Raw genomic sequence first — 20,631 nt, 5'->3', positions numbered from 1 at the left:
CACAGCTTCCACTCATACAAGATCAGCAAGAAGCTCAGTGCAGTGACACAGAGGTAAAGGAAGCTTACCTTTGGAAAACCACTCATCTGTAGGAGAGTCAGAAAGGAAAGGGCAGAGAGGAACGGAGACGAGAAAAAGAGAACAAAACAGACGGGAAGAGGAAAAAAGAGCGGCAGAAAAAAAGGAAGAGAAAGCATTAAATGGGAAAGAGCCATTACTCCGCCACCCAGATGACATGTACTTATATCCCAACAGCCTCGCTGCCACCAAACAGAGCCAGCAGGTGACATGTCAGATGTATGTTTATAAAAATCTAAATAATAACAAACATTTATAGAAAAACTAACATTTCATAATCCCACTGTATTGTCCACCTTACTAAAAGAGGACGTCTAACGCTCCACATTAATAATTACAATATTCAAAGCAAAACACATCAGACGCAGGAAATAATCTCTTCTTGTAAAATGTGTCCACACATGATGAACTGGAACCATAAGACGTTAAATGAATAAAAACATCAACTAGTGGTGAAATCACAAGCTAACATCAGCCTGACGCTTCAACAAACTCCTGGTCATGCAAAGATCCTCAGTGGAAACAAGATGCGCACTACATGCTGAATCAGACAAACCTTTAGATACAAATAGCACAGCTCTGCTATTCTTTGTCAAGTCTTGCTAGAATATTATAAAATATTATGTTCATAACAGCTGAGTTTTAATTTAACAAAAAGAATATTTGCTCTCTATGAAAAATGTCTTTTTTTTTAACAAAATACATAATATGTTTACTATATTTATACACAGGAATAACTAACAGCTTTTTGAAGAACTACACAACAATATTAAATTATTACATTAATTTCGCTAAAATTGAGATATAACTCTACTGTTAAGATTTTATACCATTGTTGCACAAACTTCTTGCCACATCAGCCAAATTATCAAGTTTAAAGTACTCCCAAGCCACAAAAATTAGGCTTTTTTTATAAAAAAAATAAAAAAAACACACACAAACATGCAAGCTCTTTCTGAGAGGAGATTGTTGACATTCCTGAGGTATCAACTGGTTTTATTTGTTTAGGTTGTGTGTGTTTTGGTATCAGTCGAGTTGGAATGTGTAGTCTGTGATATCATCCTAAAGGCTGCTGAAACTGAACGAACAAACATGCCACAGGGCTCCATCCTGCTCTGTGACACTGACCTTTGCCCCTGCGGGAGCTGAAGCGGCGGGTTCTCTGACTGAAGGAAGCGGAGCCCTGGCTGTTGGGTGTGGTCTCCTGGTAGCGCTCAGCGCCTGGGACTTCGATGTGGACATGATAAGACAAGTTCCTCAGCAGGCAAACGCAGTTCTCAGTCAACTGTGGAGATGAAGAGAAAAACAAAGTGCAGGTGTAAAAAATGTTTTAAATTGCAAGATGCACCGGTTGTCTATTTGAAAATGCATTGTTTTATCTACAAATAATGCAACACATGTTGAGATTTGAACACCCAAATTAAACAAAAATTGCTCTTAAAAGACTCCCAATAAACTCAGTCAGCCCTCCACATACCTTATTGTCCACCTCTTTACAGTTAATCTGGGACTGGACGATGTACATGACGGAATCGACCAATCCAGTGCACTCTCTCAGTTTCCTCCGCGCTTCCTTTCGCTCTGAACTCACATTTCTTCGAACAAACAGTAAAACAAGTACTGGTCACCAAATGAATGAGGCAATTCAGAAAAGCAGGAGGAAAAAAAAGACAGTTTTGGTCACAAAATAAGAACGGCAGCAAATACAGTAAGGTCTCAACACGCCCCCAAGAGTTGTTTGAATGAAACTCCCTTTAAATCTTCAGTTTCACAAAGAGAGTACAGTCTGATAAGGTCTGGTTACATCTCTGGCTCATTCTTACTTAGGGACCAAACTTCACTACGTGTGTGTGTGTGTGTGTGTGTTCCTGTCTTGGCATCACAGTGAGAACCATTTTCCCGATTTCACCATCAAATTGAGGACCGTTTGTACCAAAGTGAGGACATTTTGCTGGTCTTCACGACCTATTTCGCTAACAGTTAGGTTTAGGACTAAGGTGTGAATTGACTTTAGGTTAAGGTTAGGGTTAGGCATGCACTGGTAATAGTTAGGTTTAGGGCTATTGTCAGGGTTAGGGCATAGAAAGGGTTGAAAATGACTGAAAATCAATGGGAGTCAACACATGGTCCTCACTACATATAGCAAAACAAGAGAGTGTGTGTGTGTGTGTGTGTGTGTTGCCAGCAGAAGACCATCATACCAGCAGGGAGGGGTCATTTTCCTGGTACTCACTTTTTTGCATGCTGTTCTTGGGTTAGTAGTCAGGTTTAGGACTAATGGTTGAATTGTGTTTAGGTTACGGTCAGAGTTGTGTTATAAAAATTGAAAGAAAAGTGAATGGAAGTAAATGCAAAGTCCTTATAAGGATAGCAGTACAAGGATATGGGTGTGTGTGTGTGGTGGTGGTTGCCGCGGGGTGGGGGCCATGTCGAGGCGGAGTTAGTCGAGGAATGTAAAGGGAGCAGGATAAAGGAGAAAGTGCTGCCTTTTGGTGGGAGCCTTTTGTACTTGGCTTGTTTTTCCCAGCCACAGACACACCCTCTCCTACAACACAAGGACACTTTCCCTTCAACCACAGGGGGTACCGATTTCACTAGTATGTACAGGTCAGGAAGTGCATTGAAACTACATAAGGAAGGATTTGATCCTAGAGAAATTAAATGAAATCTGGACCGGTGAAGACTCGCTGGTTCTGAAGATGTGGAGCTACTTTACTCATCTTTTTTATTGAGCGTGAAATAAAAAGCAGAAATATTTTGCAGAACTTATGGAAAAGCTTAATCATTGTTAGCTCTTCTGCTTCTTTAACATTCTGACATATCTCTCTACATTAGTAAGAGCTGGGTAAATAAACCAGCTGCCATCTGCTGTGTGCAGACCTGAGCAACCAGCATCAAACAGCTTTCATCCCTGTACATAAACCCAAAATGACAGCCGGCTTGGAACGCTTGAAACCATCAATGCCTCGTATTAATCCTTAATTCATTCTGAAGCATCGTGCTGACAGTAAGATCTTACTTGATGCTGAGCAGAAATTTTCATCAAATACCAAGACTTTTAAACTCTAGGATAAAACTTATTTACACAAACTTTTCCCCTGAAGCAGAAGAACACTAATTGACCAAATTGTTGAAGAGAATCCACTGACAACGGAACCAGTGGTCTGCAAATACCGTTTACAGTATGTAAGTCAATGCCACACTAAGTTGCTCATTACTGGAGCAACTTAAAATTCCTTTCTTCCTGCTTTTCTGATTTGTTTAAGATGTGGCAGGCCACTTCTTAAGTGAAAATACAGCAAGTCTATGATGGCTAATATTGTTCAGCTTCTATTAGAATATTATGGAATAACCACAGAAGCACGTAATGCTGAAGTGGAATTACTCAGGTCTCCTTAGTTAATATTTTGCAGAATCAGCTTTCGATGCAACTACAGCAGCACGTCTTAAGCATACGTCTCCACCAGCTTCAAACATCTAGAGGCCGGTGTGGCCCTTCACAGAACAGATGTATTTATACGGAGATTGAATTTTGTGTGTCTGTTAAATAAATTCCTATGAAATGTATGGATGTTTGTGGTTGTAAGGCAACAAAATGCAAAGAGATCTAACACACTAAGATCAAATGCTGCGGACAAATCAGCTATTACTACATAATTACTCTATGCTTGTGGTGAAGTATAACATTTCTTAAAGAGCAGCATGGTTTAATCAATAAAAGCATGTAAAATATTTGCATTCCAACCACATTCTTCTCCTCTGCTCTGTTAACTTGATCTTTCTTCCGTTCTCCCTCACACATCCTTTTATCAAATCCGATTTTACTTCCCCATTCTTTTCCTGAAAAAAATCAGGCCTTCCCTCCATAAGCAACAGCTTTGATCTGCTCTCCGAAGCTGCCTGCATTCCTCCCTTTCCTTCCTCCGTACCTCAGACAGCCCGCTGTATTAGTGAGCGCAATCTCCCACTCGAGATGCCTGGGCTTGCAGTCTTCCTCGCCACCTCCAGCACCGTTGCTCCCCCGCTCCCAGCCCGAACGGGTAACCATGACCTCGTCAGAGAGAGCGTGCAGCGCATGGTCCACAATCTCCATCTTCACAGAGTCCTGGGACGACAGGTTCCAGAGAGTCCCTTTAGAAAAACACACAATTTCATGATTAAAGTTTGCAAAGACCAGCTTCAGCCTACAGAGAAACAGAAAAGCCACAATCAAGATTATCTGAAAACTGCAGGAAAGGTTCACAGCTGAATTTCATGCGTTATTTTGTATTATATCAAATATATACTTCTATATCATTATTAAGACTATAATAGTAATTCAGTACTTATAAATAAACATTTTCATTGTTTCATTCCCATTATAGGTTGTATATCTATTTTATGTGTCAGACTATTTAAATGGTAAATAAAATGGTAAACGGACTGAACTTATATAGCGCCTTTCCAGACATACAGACCGCTCAAAGCGCTTTACACTAGAGCCACATTCACCCAATCAAACTCACTAACGCTCACACATTCATACGCCGATACGCAGATCAGTAGGCAACTTGAGGTTAAGTGCCTTGCCCAGGGGCACATCGACATATGGCAGGAGGAAGCTGGAATCGAACGACTACTCTTCCTACTGAGCCGCAGTCGCCTCTATTTATGCATCAGTTGCTGAGTTTCATTGTTTTCTCTCGTGCAGCCAATATAAACAGGAAACAAAACTCATTACATGGAACTATTATGACAGTATTTTACACCACGACCACACCGTCACTTCATTAAGATAAGCACTCTTAAAAACCAGAACTGAAGAAAAACAGGAAGAAGATGATTTTCTAGGCCACTGAAATGTTTACTAAATATGACTTTCACATGTAGGATGGGTTTCAGTGGGAATGAGGATTTCAGTTTTTCCATACCTGTTTCCTGAGTCAATCAGTTTTTAACTCAAATGTGTCAATTACAGTAGCAAATTATCTGTTAAATGAATGTTGTAACAAATGGAAAACCTACGGAGAAACAACAATTTCTACTGCGTATTTTAAAATGAAAAGTGTGTATAAAGTGTGTATTATCTTAAAAAGTTTCCTTGTCTTTAGCATGTTCAGAATCTCAAAAAAGGGATTTCACCCCTCACCTTTTGGTCAATTTACACAAGACGTCTACCGATCTGCACATCAGTGTATGGATGTGTAGGCGTGTAAGGGGTGCGATTGGGTGCATGTGGCTCTACTGTAAAGTGCTTTGAGCAGTCTGTATGTCTGAAAAGGCGGTATATAAGTTCAGTTCATTTACCCTTTTGTCATCACAGACACTTCTCAGTCATTTGATCAGACTGATAACGTAAGGAAGTTGTGAGAAGAACATAATGGATTCGATGGGCTTGAAATGCATTATGTTTTCTGCAAAAAGCTTTTAAATCCCCGGGTATAAAGTAAAACTGCAAAATCATGCTCAAATTTCAGAAAGAGGAGAATCTGATTGGCTGCCAGGGGTGTCGGGGAAATATTGCTGTCTTGTTCTGCTTTCCATCGATAATTGATCTAGCAAACTTAAAGCTTTAGTGCGCATTGCAAACCAGCTTCAAAAATGAATAAATGATTAAAGAAACCGAGACAACAGCACAGCCCAGATGTTCAAAACACATGAAGCTGTTCTCGCAGTGCTTCTCTATGCATCCATGTCCGACCTGTGATGATGTCTGTGAGGTCCTGATCGCGCGTCTTCCTCAGCAGCCGGATCAGCGCAGGAACTCCATCGCAATTCTTGATGGCAATTTTATTGTCTGCATCTTTGCCAAAAGAAATGTTCTTTAGTGCTCCACACGCTGCATAGTGAACCTGTTACACAGACCCGGGACAGCTTTATGAGTTATTAGTGATTACTCAGTGTCACACCAAGTAAACATTTATTTTCCATCAACAATTTCTCACAACTGAAGGAACCAGAATGTAGTAACCTAGAGTTATACTGAACAATATGCTTCTTTCTCACTTTAGCTGCACAGAAATGTGGGCTTATGAACCCCCATTGGTCCATACCAGTGCACCTTTGGTTAGAGCTGCTACAGCTCCTGCCACACACAGCTAATATGGACACAATTTCATCAATTTCCCAAAAACAAACCTGATTACAAGGTTATCAGACCTCATATTCTTTGTTTTGGAGACGAACTGTACAGTACCCCGAGGTTCATTTAAACAAACAAACAAACAAACATTCAAGAACCCCTCATGATGACTACAAAATTGAGGCACGTGACGTCGCCCGGTACGTCGGAGCCGGGGTCGGGACTCGTCGGAGAGCGCCTGGTAGCTGGGTTGCTCCTCGCGGGACCCAGCCGGGCCAAGCCTGAACGAGAGACGCGAGACCATCCCCCAGTGGGCCCACCACCTGCAGGGGGAACCGTGAGGGACCGGTGCAAAGAGGATTGGGCGGTGGACGAAGGTGGAGACCTCGGCGGCCTGATGCCCGGATGCTTAGGCTGGCTCTAGGGACGTGGAATGTCACCTCGCTGGGGAGGTAGGAACCTGAGCTGGTGCGAGAGGTCGAGAGATAGACTAGAAATAGTCGGGCTCGCCTCAACGCATAGCGTGGGCTCTGGAACCCATCTCCTCAAGAGGAGCTGGATTCTCTTCTACTCTGGAGTGGCCCACGGGGAGAGGAGGCGGGCTGGGGTGGGTTTGCTTGTTGCCCCCCAGCTCAGCTGTCTCGTGTTGGGGTTTACCCCAGTGGATGAGAGGGTCGCATCCCTGCGCCTTCGGGTTGGGGAGAGGTCTCTGACTATCATTTCAGCCTACGGGCCGAGTAGTAGTGCGGAGTACCCGGCCTTCTTGGCGTCCCTGTCGGGGGTGCTGGATAGTGCCCTTCCTGGGGACTCCATTATTCTGCTGGGGGACTTCCAACGCCCACGTGGGAAACGACAGTGACACCAGGAGAGGCGTGATCGGGAGGAATGGCCTCCCCGATCTGAATCCGAGTGGTGTTTTGTTATTGGACTTCTGTGCTAGTCACGGATTGTCCATAACGAACACCATGTTCAAACATAAGGGTGTCCATCAGTGCACTTGGCACCAGGACACCCTAGGCAGGAGGTCAATGATCGACTTTGTTGTCGTATCATCAGACCTTTGGCCGCATGTTTTGGACACTCGGTTGAAGTGAGGGGCTGAGCTGTCCACTGATCATCACCTGGTTGTGAGTTGGATCAGCTGGGGGAGGAGAAAGCCGGACAGACTTGGCAGGCCCAAGCGCATAGTGAGGGTCTGCTGGGAACGCCTGGCGGAGCCCTCGGCCGGGGATGTATTCAACTCTCACCTCCGGGAGAGCTTTGACCAGATTCCGAGGGATGTTGGAGACATAGAGACCGAGTGGACCATGTTCTCCACATCTATTGTCGATGCTGCTGCCCGTAGCTGCAGCCGTAAGGTCTGCGGTGCCTGTCGCGGCGGCAATCCCAGAACCCGGTGGTGGACACCGGCAGTAAGGGATGGTGTCAAGCTGAAGAAGGAGTTCCATCGGCTGTGGTTGGCTTGTGGGACTCCAGAGGCAGCTGATAGGTACCGTGAGGCCAGGTGTGCCGCGGCCCCGGCGGTGGCAGAGGCAAAAACGTGGACCTGGGAGGAGTTTGGTGAGGCCATGGAGAAGGACTACCGGTTGGCCCGAAGCGATTCTGGCAAACCGTCCGGCGCCTCAGGAGGGGGAAGCAGTGCTTCGCCAACACTGTTTACAGTGGGGATGGGGAACTGCTGACCTCGACTGGGGTCATTATCAGGCGGTGGAAGGAGTACTTCGAGGATCTCCTCAATCCTGCCATCACAAATTCCCTGGTGGAAACAGAGGCTGGGGACTCGGGGTTGGACTCTTTCATCACCCAGGCTGGAGTCACTGAGGTGGTTAAAAAGCTTTGCGGTGGCAAGGCTTCAGGGTTGGATGAAATCTGCCCTGAGAACCTCAAGTCTTTGGATGTTGTGGGGCTGTCATGGTTGACACGTCTCTTCAACATTGCGTGGCGGTCGGGGACAGTGCCTTTGGATTGGCAGACTGGGGTGGTGGTCCCCCTTCATAAGAAGGGTGACCAGATGGTGTGTTCCAACTACAGGGGGATCACACTCCTCAGCCTCCCCGGTAAGACCTACGCCAGGGTATTGGAGAGGAGAGTGTGGCCAATAGTCGAACCTCGGCTTCAGGAAGAGCAGTGATGTTTTCGTCTTGGCCGTGGAACACTGGACCAGCTCTACAGGGTACTCGAGGGTTCATGGGAGTTTGCCCAACCTGTCCACATGTGTTTTGTGGACCTGGAGAAAGCATTCAACTGTGTCCCTCGTGATGCCCTGTGGGGGTGCTCCAGGAGTATGGAATCGGGGGCCCTTTATTAGGGGCCATCCGGTCCCTGTACGAGCGGAGCAGGAGTTTGGTCCGCATTGCCGGCACTAAGTCGGACCTGTTCCCGGTGCATGTTGGACTCTGGCAGGGCTGCCCTTTGTCACCGGTCCTGTTCATAACTTTTATGGACAGGATTTCTAGACGCAGCCAAGGGCTGGAAGGGGTCTGGTTTGGGGACCAGAGGATTTCGTCTCTTCTTTTTGCAGATGACGTGGTCCTGCTGGCCCCCTCTAGCCAAGACCTACAGCATGCACTGGTGCAGTTCGCTGCCGAGTGTGAAGCGGCTGGGATGAGGATCAGCTCCTCCAAGTCCGAGGCCATGGTACTCGACCGGAAAAGGGTGGCTTGTCCTCTTCAGGTGGGGAGATCCTGCCTCAAGTCGAGGAGTTTAAGTAATCTCGGGGTCTTGTTCACGAGTGAGGGAAAAATGGGGCGAGAGATCGACAGACAGATCGGTGCGGCTGCCACAGTAATGGGGGCACTGTGCCAGTCAGTTGTGGTGAAGAGAGAGCTGAGCCGAAAAGCAAAGCTCTCAATTTACTGGTCGGTCTACGTTCCTACCCTCACCTATGGCCATGAACTTTGGGTCATGACCGAAAGAACGAGATCCCGGATACAAGCGGCTGAAATGAGCTTCCTCCGTAGGGTGGCCGGGCACTCCCTTAGAGATAGGGTGAGGAGCTCGGCCATCCGGGAGAGGCTCGAAGTAGAGCCACTGCTCCTCCACATCGTGAGGAGCCAGTTGAGGTGGCTCGGGCATCTATACCGGATGACTCCTGGACGCCTTCCTCGGGAGGTGTTCCAGGCACGTCCCACCGGGAGGAGGCCCAGGGGACGACCCAGGACACGCTGGAGGGACTATGTCTCTCGGCTGGCCTGGGAACGCCTTGGGCTCCCCCTGGAGGAACTGGAGGAGGTGTCTGGAGAGAGGGACGTCTGGGCGTCTCGGCTGAGTCTGCTGCCCCCGCGACCCGGTCCCGGATAAAGCGGAAGACGACAAGTACGAGTACATTAGCAGAACTTTGCAAGTAGGCATATGTTTAAACACATTTATACTGAGACATTTGTTCCTCATGAAACAAAAAAATTCACGTTCCCTCTGCCACTTGCAGACCCCCCCCCCCCCGACATATTTTCTTCAGTATATGAAAAACACCAAATAAACAGACCACCTAAGACATTATAAATATTTTGCGACATTCATTTTGAAGAGTAAAATCAGCGTAATGAAAGCCTTTTAGGCATCCATTTTGGCTCCACTTAGCTCAGACATAAAGAACAGAGACCATGAGAAGAAAATGCCACACTGACCTCTCTGTTAGGGTTCTCCAGCATAGACACCAGGGCAGGAATGCCCTTCAGACGGCGGACTTTAGACTTCACCTGCAAATCAAATGGATTCATGTTACTTATGTGTGAGTTTTTAATCATGGTTCAAGTTTCCACCACTTGGAGGACGTTAAGGCACATAAGTGCAACAATTTGGTGAAAAGGGGCAACAGAAATAAAACCACGATAAGGCACGAAGCTCGAGCTCTGGATAAAAAAAACTTTTATTAATTAGTGAACAAATCATAGCTAAGTGCTATAAGATCACAGTGACAACACTCGCTCTGTGGAGGCTGTTACAGAGTGAACAAGATTCCCAGTTAGTTTTTCAGTACAAGTTGTATCTTAAGGCAATCTCAGGGTCAAGATAAAGAGCTACATATATCAACTTGTGTTATGGTTTATAAAAATCAAGATCAGCAAGGCTCAACATCAGCATGTCTAAGTGTAACAAAACCGGAGATCGGACAGAGTGCTCACAAGGTTTGGTGTTAAACTGTAGAAACACCAATAAATCTAAAACAAGTCAGTTTTTTGTTTTTTTTACAGTTCTGATCAGACAGATGAGCTGATCCAGTGTCTAGATTTTTCCATAGACTCATTGTGAGTAACTATCTGCCTTTTTAAAATGCTTCAATAATAATTTTAAGCATTAAACATTGCTGCATGTAGCACCTCACGCAAGTTTTAAATGAGAAGACATCTTACTGCGTCGTTCCTGAAGGTGAGATGCTGCAGGTACGCCGCTGCATTGCTCCTGACTGGGTCCAGTCTGTAGTTAAGCATGGCGATGACCTCTGATAGCTCTGGCTGACGCCATCCACCAGTGGGTGGTCCTTTCCTTAGAGTGTCCAGCGAAGCCACGCTTCCCCTCTCCCCCTGGGCCAGTGGAGCCCCTCCAGCAAAATAGTAAAGATCCCCACCACTAAGGTCACCATCTAAAGCACCTTCATAACTCCTGCAGAGGACGAATAAGCTTGTTGTTAAAGCTATGACAGAGAAAATGGGAGAAACCAGATTTTTTCCTGCTTCAGACCAACCTATAAACATACTCACCCAGTCCTGCGTGGCGGGGGGCCATGCTGGAAAGCGTGGTTACGAGGCACAGTGCTGTAGTGCAATGGATGTGCCATGCCGTAGTCCGGCTCATCGTAGCCGATGCTGCGCTGATCATCCTCCAGCCCGTAGGGCTCTGGGACGAACCGAGGAATGGCAGATAGCTCCATTGCACTTCCCAGTCGCCCAACCTGTGAGGAGACCAAAGAAGTGGGATTAAGTATAACAGTGGCTGCAGACTAGTTATTCCAGTAAACTTTGGCACACATTAGTTGGCAAGCACATCATAACTATTAATGTAGCATGTGAAACCTGAAAGAGCAACATGCCAGAGTGACATTTGGTTAAAACCCTAAAGCAAATGATGCAATGATTGTTGAACAGACTTGTGGCTGGGCAGCATATGGGTCCAACTGGTTCCTGTTGTGGGCTCTGTAGTTGGGATCCAGAGTTCTGTAACCATCTGGATGGACCGGTCTGATATGAAGAAAAAAAAAAAAAAAGAGGTGGTGGTTAAACGGGAAACAAGGGAGAGAAATTTAAACCAAAATGTATTTAACCATTTGAATGCGTCAAGATCAAAATATAACGGCTGCATCCGTGAACGAGCAATTCAGATTTTAGCAAAAACACGTTACCTGTAGCGATCGTCCATCCGAACACCCCTGCTAAGGCTTGGGTATGTCTCAGACGGAGGTCCTCCACGGTAGTCGTCGTAGCCCCCTGTAGGTCCGTAGTGGTAATTGCGGGGCACAGTGTGGGTGGGGTACTCCATGGGCACCGCGCCTCCCGGCCCGTGCCTGTACATCATGGGCGGGGTGTATCCTCCGACAACAGAACCGCCTCCATCCACAGACAGAGTGTCCGACACAGATGGGATGACCGTGCGAGTAGTGGTGGTCTTTACTACTTTTTTCACCTAGAAGGGAAAAAAGCGAGCATGAAGTATTTATGATCGCCATGAACGTAAATTACACAGAAAAGGCCACCAAAGCTCAGTGTTGCACTGGCTTGACAATGGCATTAGTAAACCTTTGCATTACTTCAGCACCTCTCAGTGCTTTACTGTTTCATTAACACACATTGCCTTGCAACAGTATTTACCTTTAAACCTTCTCACATTTTATAACGGATTGCTCTGTGCTTCGTGCCATTAATCTTTCCATCAACTCTGACCAGCTGCTCTGTATCTGCTGATGAAAAGCATTCCCACAGCATAATGCTGCCGCTGCCGTGTTTCACCATGGGGGCGTTGTGTTCAGGGTAACAGGCAGTGTTGCTTTCTACCACAAATAGTGTTTTGCATGTTGGCCAAAAGGTTCCATTTTGGTCATCAGACCACAGCACCTTCTTTTATGTTTGCTGTGTCTCCTACAGGGCTTGTGGCAAATTGTAATCAGGAACTCTTAAGGTTTTCTTTCAAAGCCTTTTTCTCACCACTCATCACTTATTACGATGACAGATTTTCCCACGCAAGCTTAGCATCTCTGCAGCTCCTCCAGAATTAGCTGCTTCTCTAATTAATGCTCTCCTTGCCTGGCCTGTGAGGTTGTGTGGTGGGCCACGTTTTGGTAGATTCACATTATGCCATTCTTGATTTTTGGATGGACCGAACATAGCTCTGTGAGATGTTCCAAGCTTGGGATATCGCTTTATAACCTCAACTTGCTGTAAACTTCTCCACAACTTTCTGTCTGACCTGTCTGCTGCGTTGCTTGGTCAGAGGTTAAATTACATCCAGGTAGACTGAGTTACTAATTGGGTGACTTTTCAAGGAAGTGGATTGTCTGGGTTTTATTTAAGGAAATCAGAGTAAAAAAGCACAAGTACTAAGGCACACTACACTGTTTTGAATTTTTAAGTAACAAACAAATTGAAAACCATGTATCCTTTCATTCCCAGCTCACAATTAGAAAAGTACTTTGTGTTAATCATAAAACATACAGGTCCTTCTCAAAATATTAGCATATTGTGATAAAGTTCATTATTTTCCATAATGTCATGATGAAAATTTAACATTCATATATTTTAGATTCATTGCACACTAACTGAAATATTTCAGGTCTTTTATTGTCTTAATACGGATGATTTTGGCATACAGCTCATGAAAACCCAAAATTCCTATCTCACAAAATTAGCATATTTCATCCGACCAATAAAAAAAAAGTGTTTTTAATACAAAAAACGTCAACCTTCAAATAATCATGTACAGTTATGCACTCAATACTTGGTCGGGAATCCTTTTGCAGAAATAACTGCTTCAATGCGGCGTGGCATGGAGGCAATCAGCCTGTGGCACTGCTGAGGTCTTATGGAGGCCCAGGATGCTTCGATAGCGGCCTTTAGCTCATCCAGAGTGTTGGGTCTTGAGTCTCTCAACGTTCTCTTCACAATGTCCCACAGATTCTCTATGGGGTTCAGGTCAGGAGAGTTGGCAGGCCAATTGAGCACAGTGATACCATGGTCAGTAAACCATTTACCAGTGGTTTTGGCACTGTGAACAGGTGCCAGGTCGTGCTGAAAAATGAAATCTTCATCTCCATAAAGCTTTTCAGCAGATGGAAGCATGAAGTGCTCCAAAATCTCCTGATAGCTAGCTGCATTGACCCTGCCCTTAATAAAACACAGTGGACCAACACCAGCAGCTGACACGGCACCCCAGACCATCACTGACTGTGGGTACTTGACACTGGACTTCTGGCATTTTGGCATTTCCTTCTCCCCAGTCTTCCTCCAGACTCTGGCACCTTGATTTCCGAATGACATGCAGAATTTGCTTTCATCCGAAAAAAGTACTTTGGACCACTGAGCAACAGTCCAGTGCTGCTTCTCTGTAGCCCAGGTCAGGTGCTTCTGCCGCTGTTTCTGGTTCAAAAGTGGCTTGACCTGGGGAATGCGGCACCTGTAGCCCATTTCCTGCACACGCCTGTGCACGGTGGCTCTGGATGTTTCTACTCCAGACTCAGTCCACTGCTTCCGCAGGTCCCCCAAGGTCTGGAATCGGCCCTTCTCCACAATCTTCCTCAGGGTCCGGTCACCTCTTCTCGTTGTGCAGCGTTTTCTGCCACACTTTTTCCTTCCCACAGACTTCCCACTGAGGTGCCTTGATACAGCACTCTGGGAACAGCCTATTCGTTCAGAAATTTCTTTCTGTGTCTTACCTTCTTGCTTGAGGGTGTCAATAGTGGCCTTCTGGACAGCAGTCAGGTCGGCAGTCTTACCCATGATTGGGGTTTTGAGTGATGAACCAGGCTGGGAGTTTTAAAGGCCTCAGGAATCTTTTGCAGGTGTTTAGAGTTAACTTGTTGATTCAGATGATTAGGTTCATAGCTCGTTTAGAGACCCTTTTAATGATATGCTAATTTTGTGAGATAGGAATTTTGGGTTTTCATGAGCTGTATGCCAAAATCATCCGTATTAAGACAATAAAAGACCTGAAATATTTCAGTTACTGTGCAATGAATCTAAAATATATGAATGTTAAATTTTCATCATGACATTATGGAAAATAATGAACTTTATCACAATATGCTAATATTTTGAGAAGGACCTGTAAGCTTGTTGTTGCAATGTGAAAAGGTTCAAGAGGTACGGATGATCCTGCTTCAAGTCGGTTCTGTTTGCGTTTCCTTACCGAACTTAATCAGAAAATTCTGAACAATAATTACTTTAAGTAAACTGGAAAATACATTCTTAAACATTTCAAAACGACATAAAAATCCTGTCTAAATTTAACTACAACAGAAACAAAACAAAATGATATACAGGTACATCTCAATAAATTAGAATAGGTGTTCCCATTTGCTAGATTAAAAAAAGCTTTTGAAAATAACCTTTAAGCAGGTATTAAACATACTTTTCATTAAGTCCCTGTCTCTGAACTTTTTGATTTTATTTTGTCTGATGTAATATTCTTATCTTAAGTGTCATGTTTTTATTAGCTGCGAGTGACAAATTCACAGAAATAAATGCTAGAAAACATCAGTCTGTGTTAAATTAACCTATATACTGTGTTTCATCTAGTGTTACTGAAATAAATGAACTTTGTCATAAAATTCTAATTTATTGAGTTGCACTTGAACTTTAAAACAACACACTCTGCTGGCACATCATTTTGGCATCTCATTTAGTTCGTACTGTGGTTTCTGTGCGCTTTGTGGTCCCATCGTCGCTCATCTCCACAGAGATAACAGGGGGCGCCTCCTGAGGTTCCTCCACTGTGAAGGTCTCATGCACCATCTGACCAGGCTCCATCCTGAACTGCATGGACATGTAAACAATGTTTTGGCACAGATGTTAAATTTAGTCCCAACGTTTCAGGTTATGAGAATACAAAGAGTATATTTCATATAATTTTTTAACATTATAATGTGACTTATTGTATTTGGTGAAACTGAAACTGTTCAGAAAATGAGGTCTCCAGTGTGTTAAAATCATATCGTAATTTCTCTATTGTAGAACTTATGTTTAAAATCTACAACATGTGCTTCTGCCAAAGCCAATAAAGTAATCAACTGACAAAAAAAGTAATGCAATGTTTGCCATCTTCAGCTCTATGCAGAGGTCTGAAGTGAGCCATGCAGAGATTCTCACATGATGCGTCCCGTTGATGTAACCCTCGTTCAACGTCAGCCTCTCTAGGTCTGCATCACAAGCAATGCGGCCGTTCTGTTAAAAGACAAAAAAGAAAATTGAACATGAGGGCATTCCCTCACACAAATAAAAAAAAACCCCAGGAAATTAGAGGTAAATGTGTATTTTTAGCCAAACACTGCATTTCTGTGACACAGCTGAGCGGCTGCCCGTTTTCATGCAAACCGGGGAGGAACAGAGACATAAAAGCGCAAGGAGAGACTTAGACTGCATTTTATTTCAGCCACATTTGCTTAGTGAAGCTCAAGATACTTTAAAGTGGCATAAAAAAAAAAAAAGAAGCAATGTTGTGAAATTAACAGAGCGAAACCCAAACAAATGCCCCATTTGTGAAAAACAATAGTCATGTGACCCAAACATACAGTGATTTGCTAACAAATTTGTTATCCGTTATCCTTCTGAGGAGTATTTTATTGGGATTTCCAATCCAAACAAAGTACTGCGTGTTTTTAGATGGTAGGAAAATAAATGGATTTTAACTGTTTTATGTTTTTATTTTTTTGTTACAAATAAAAAATTTAAAGCTGACCTGCATCAATATTCAGCCATCCTGGGTAAATACTTTGTGGAACCACCTCTAAATGCCGTTACAGCCGAAAATCTTTGGGTGGTGTTCCTCTACCAGCTTTGCACATTTGAACATATTCTGAATTGGATTTCGGTCTGGGCTTTGACTGGGCCTTTTCAACACATGAATATGCTTTGATCTAAACCAATCCGTTATAGCTCTGGCTGTGTGACTAGGGACGTTGTCCTGCTTGAAGGTAAAACTCCGCCTGAATTTGAAATCTTCTGAAGCCTCGGACAGGATTCTGCTCCATCACATAAAATCCTAGTAAGAAACATTGAAGATTGTGGTTGTAAAGAAACAAGATATGAAAAAACTTCAAGAGGAATGAATACTTTTGAAGGGCATTGTGGATAATGATCTTTAAAAAAGATGAACTCTGATGGTGGTACGAATAGATGAAAAATGGAAAATTAGTCACTGATGAAACAAAGAACAATAACCGACAGCACACTTTTGTCCTTAATACCCATTTAAAAATGTGATTTATTATTTTTTAAAGTTAAAAAAACACAAATAAGATACCATTGGCTGGAAAGCTGAAAACAGATGACAATGATGCCTTAACTACACACATAAATACAAGGCAGATTAGGCCACAGGCACGTAGAAGTGAAGGAGCTGGGCAGGTGTAGACATGTGGATACCTGTCAGTAAAGACTGATATCGTGTTGTGTTGCCTTGGAAGAGTGGCAGAGGAATGCTGAAGCCTTCAGGCAAGGTAACACACACACACACACACACAAACACACACACAGAGCAGTGACAGGAGCAGCACAGGAGATCTTCCTGACCTGCACACACTCCCTTTCCTATTCAACTCAGGTCTATACATTCTCCTTTTAGGAAACAAACAAAATGCTCCTGTTATTTTGACAACACTATCATTTCTGCCACTACAACGTTGTGCTCTCTGTGTGTCTTACGTCGGGTGGGACTCTGGCGCGAGTCGTGCACGCACACCAGTGAACACACTCCCAACCAGTAGACACAGAGCGCGCCAGAAAGCACCTGCAAAACAAGCTAAATTATCAGCATTTTTCAAACGCTGTCAGGGTTTGAGAGGATTACAGCACTCACTCTCCTGCAAGTAGCAGCCATAACTCTGCTACTCCCCATTCAACCAACTAAACAGTGCTCTGGCCCCACCCCTTACAGGTAGCAAAAAGCAACATCACCGGGTGACAGGTTTGACCCGACTTGGCAGTCAGAGGGGAAATACTCTCCCTGGATGTACAAAACTGATCTTGGCAAACAAGGACGTAAATACATACTGGTCCTTCTCAAAATATTAGCATATTGTGATAAAGTTCATTATTTTCCATAATGTAATGATGAAAATTTAACATTCATATATTTTAGATTCATTGCACACTAACTGAAATATTTCAGGTCTTTTATTGTCTTAATACGGATGATTTTGGCAAACAGCTCATGAAAACCCAAAATTCTTATCTCACAAAATTAGCATATAATTAAAAGGGTCTCTAAACGAGCTATGAACCTAATCATCTGAATCAACGAGTTAACTCTAAACACCTGCAAAAGATTCCTGAGGCCTTTAAAACTCCCAACCTGGTTTATCACTCAAAACCCCAATCATGGGTAAGACTGCCGACCTGACTGCTGTCCAGAAGGCCACTATTGACACCCTCAAGCAAGAGAGTAAGACACAGAAAGAAATTTCTGAACAAATAGGCTGTTCCCAGAGTGCTGTATCAAGGCACCTCAGTGGGAAGTCTGTGGGAAGGAAAAAGTGTGGCAGAAAACGCTGCACAACGAGAAGAGGTGACCGGACCCTGAGGAAGATTGTGGAGAAGGGCCGATTCCAGACCTTGGGGGACCTGCGGAAGCAGTGGACTGAGTCTGGAGTAGAAACATCCAGAGCCACCGTGCACAGGCGTGTGCAGGAAATGGGCTAAAGGTGCCGCATTCCCCAGGTCAAGCCACTTTTGAACCAGAAACAGCGGCAGAAGCGCCTGACCTGGGCTACAGAGAAGCAGCACTGGACTGTTGCTCAGTGGTCCAAACTACTTTTCTCGGATGAAAGCAAATTCTGCATGTCATTCAGAAATCAAGGTGCCAGAGTCTGGAGGAAGACTGGGGAGAAGGAAATGCCAAAATGCCAGAAGTCCAGTGTCAAGTACCCACAGTCAGTGATGGTCTGGGGTGCCGTGTCAGCTGCTGGTGTTGGTCCACTGTGTTTTATCAAGGGCAGGGTCAATGCAGCTAGCTATCAGGAGATTCTGGAGCACTTCATGCTTCCATCTGCTGAAAAGCTTTATGGAGATGAAGATTTCATTTTTCAGCACGACCTGGCACCTGCTCACAGTGCCAAAACCACTGGTAAATGGTTTACTGACCATGGTATCACTGTGCTCAATTGGCCTGCCAACTCTCCTGACCTGAACCCCATAAATAATCTGTGGGATATTGTGAAGAGAACGTTGAGAGACTCAAGACCCAACACTCTGGATGAGCTAAAGGCCGCTATCGAAGCATCCTGGGCCTCCATAAGACCTCAGCAGTGCCACAGGCTGATTGCCTCCATGCCACGCCGCATTGAAGCAGTCATTTCTGCAAAAGGATTCCTGACCAAGTATTGAGTGCATAACTGTACATGATTATTTGAAGGTTGACGTTTTTTGTATTAAAAACACTTTTCTTTTATTGGTCAGATGAAATATGCTAATTTTGTGAGATAGGAATTTTGGGTTTTCATGAGCTGTATGCCAAAATCATCCGTATTAAGACAATAAAAGACCTGAAATATTTCAGTTAGTGTGCAATGAATCTAAAATATATGAATGTTAAATTTTCATCATGACATTATGGAAAATAATGAACTTTATCACAATATGCTAATATTTTGAGAAGGACCTGTATATAAACCAATTAGCAGTGTCAACTGTGTGAGGGACTTTTCCACTGTGAAAATGGTAATTAATACTCACAATGGTATATGCCATCTTAAGCTACCATTACTTGGAGCCATTAGCTATCGCTTTCAAAGCCTAACCTTAATGTATTTGCAAATGAAGACAAACATCAGCAACAGCCTAGAGGGAGACCATCTTATCGCCAGCAGGCGACTTTCAATAAACGGACCAGATGTCTCCCAGTTTCCATACACAGACGCTCTAGAAATGTTCCTTCAGAAGCCTGGGAAGATGCACTGCAGTAACAAAAGCTGCTCACTTTGCAGATAACTGATAGACGTTTCAATATTTGTTGATATGTTTTTTTAAACTGTGCTATGTTTCTATTGATTGCTATGTTAAATTGATTAAAGCAATCAACTGTTTTATTGCTGTAAAACTAAACACAGAAAAATGATATATTCTGTTAATGTTCCATTCGTAGGGGAAACACTGCTCACGGTTTAACAATCTGCATTTACAACAGCGCCATATGGCTCAGATTTAGCTGAAACGGAGATGTTTTCTGATACAGGTGCGTCTTCATGTAAGAGCAGCTAGTTAAGGTGAATGAGTGACTGGTGAACGCAATGCAAGAGTTCTCAGAGGTTGAGAAAGTGTGCTAAACTCTTCCAGTTCACTAATGGCCTCAATCAGAAAGTGAAAGAATTATCGAGCGCCTTTGTGGCAGCAATGCGGGTAGTTGGACCAGGTTCTGAGCGAAGTAACCGACTCACATAGTGTGTGACAAAGAAAACAGTGACATAGTTTTAAAAAATCAAGTGCTGGGATCTTCTGTTTATCCTTGCCTTGCCAAGGGATACCCTCCTTATTCTAAACATAATCCAGCAAGTTAAACAAAAAAAACAAGAGCAAACCCGTACCAGAAGAAGTCATAACAACACACCAAACGTAAGCTGTAACCAAGCTGAGGTTCTGCATGCAAACATTCATGGACAAGTCAAGACAAAAACAACGGGCCTGCACAGTGTTTCCTAAGCCTGACAGCTGGAGGGTTACAATCATAAGATGCTTGTTCTGAGTGAAATACAGAGAGTTTCTGAGAAAATATGGGATGGGTGTGACAAGCTGAATCAAGAGCAGCGACAAAAGAGGGCAGACATTACCTCCTTTAAAAGACTTCATTAAAAGTATTTGCTTTACTTTAATCTCAATGCTTAAAGTAAATCTGTTCAAAAGAGGGCATGTTTTCGCCCCAGTATGGTCTGCTGCCATCCAGCCAGTCAACACAGATGGGGGTGATCATGAAGATGACTTTGGATGAACCGGTTCAAATCAAAGGGGAAGAATTCAAGGAGCATTTAGATGGAAAATGTTAATGAGGGTAGCGGCGGTAGTAGGGACAAGGGGCATTACCTGCATGTTGGGGAGGGGGCGGGGCAAGGTGCCGGCACAGGACCTCCGCTCCTCCTCCAGAGCCCGGCTCAGCATCTCAAACTGCCTCTCCTGCTCCCGTACGGAGGCCAGCAGGGAGGCCGTACTCGCACACTGCTCCATTCACACACTGAGAGCAGAGCACAGGACAGGACAGGACCGTCACCACAAAGCAAAGGGACAGATTAATCCAACACCAGGATGTATCAGAACAGGCAGAAAATCACCCGAGTACAGACACAGATAAAAAGTAGGTCT

The 20,631-nt window shown here is 44.2% G+C and overlaps 1 protein-coding gene across 6 annotated transcripts in view; it reads right to left on the bottom strand.

Moving 5' to 3' along the window:
* The window catches only part of ctnnd1 (catenin (cadherin-associated protein), delta 1), a 43,296-nt gene that overhangs the window by 12,825 nt on the left and 9,840 nt on the right, over positions 1 to 20,631 (bottom strand). For 3 of the 6 annotated variants that reach the window (XM_047366690.1, XM_047366692.1, XM_047366693.1), the window contains exons 2-14: positions 20,356 to 20,503; positions 15,433 to 15,507; positions 14,977 to 15,099; positions 11,478 to 11,758; positions 11,226 to 11,316; positions 10,840 to 11,030; positions 10,492 to 10,741; positions 9,766 to 9,837; positions 5,759 to 5,909; positions 4,008 to 4,209; positions 1,556 to 1,673; positions 1,207 to 1,363; positions 69 to 86 (exon numbers count right to left, since the gene is read on the bottom strand). In XM_047366690.1, the coding sequence (XP_047222646.1) occupies positions 69 to 86; positions 1,207 to 1,363; positions 1,556 to 1,673; positions 4,008 to 4,209; positions 5,759 to 5,909; positions 9,766 to 9,837; positions 10,492 to 10,741; positions 10,840 to 11,030; positions 11,226 to 11,316; positions 11,478 to 11,758; positions 14,977 to 15,099; positions 15,433 to 15,507; positions 20,356 to 20,496 (1,870 nt within the window). In that variant the 5' untranslated portion in view covers positions 20,497 to 20,503. The remainder of the gene's footprint in view (positions 1 to 68; positions 87 to 1,206; positions 1,364 to 1,555; positions 1,674 to 4,007; positions 4,210 to 5,758; positions 5,910 to 9,765; positions 9,838 to 10,491; positions 10,742 to 10,839; positions 11,031 to 11,225; positions 11,317 to 11,477; positions 11,759 to 14,976; positions 15,100 to 15,432; positions 15,508 to 20,355; positions 20,504 to 20,631) is intronic. The other 3 variants (XM_047366694.1, XM_047366695.1, XM_047366691.1) reach the window with 2 other exon arrangements.

Source organism: Girardinichthys multiradiatus, chromosome 5 (genome assembly GCF_021462225.1).
Source record: "Girardinichthys multiradiatus isolate DD_20200921_A chromosome 5, DD_fGirMul_XY1, whole genome shotgun sequence".
NCBI lineage: Eukaryota > Metazoa > Chordata > Actinopteri > Cyprinodontiformes > Goodeidae > Girardinichthys > Girardinichthys multiradiatus.
Note: the sequence above shows the minus strand (reverse complement) of the source record. Positions and strands in the feature narration are given on the sequence as shown.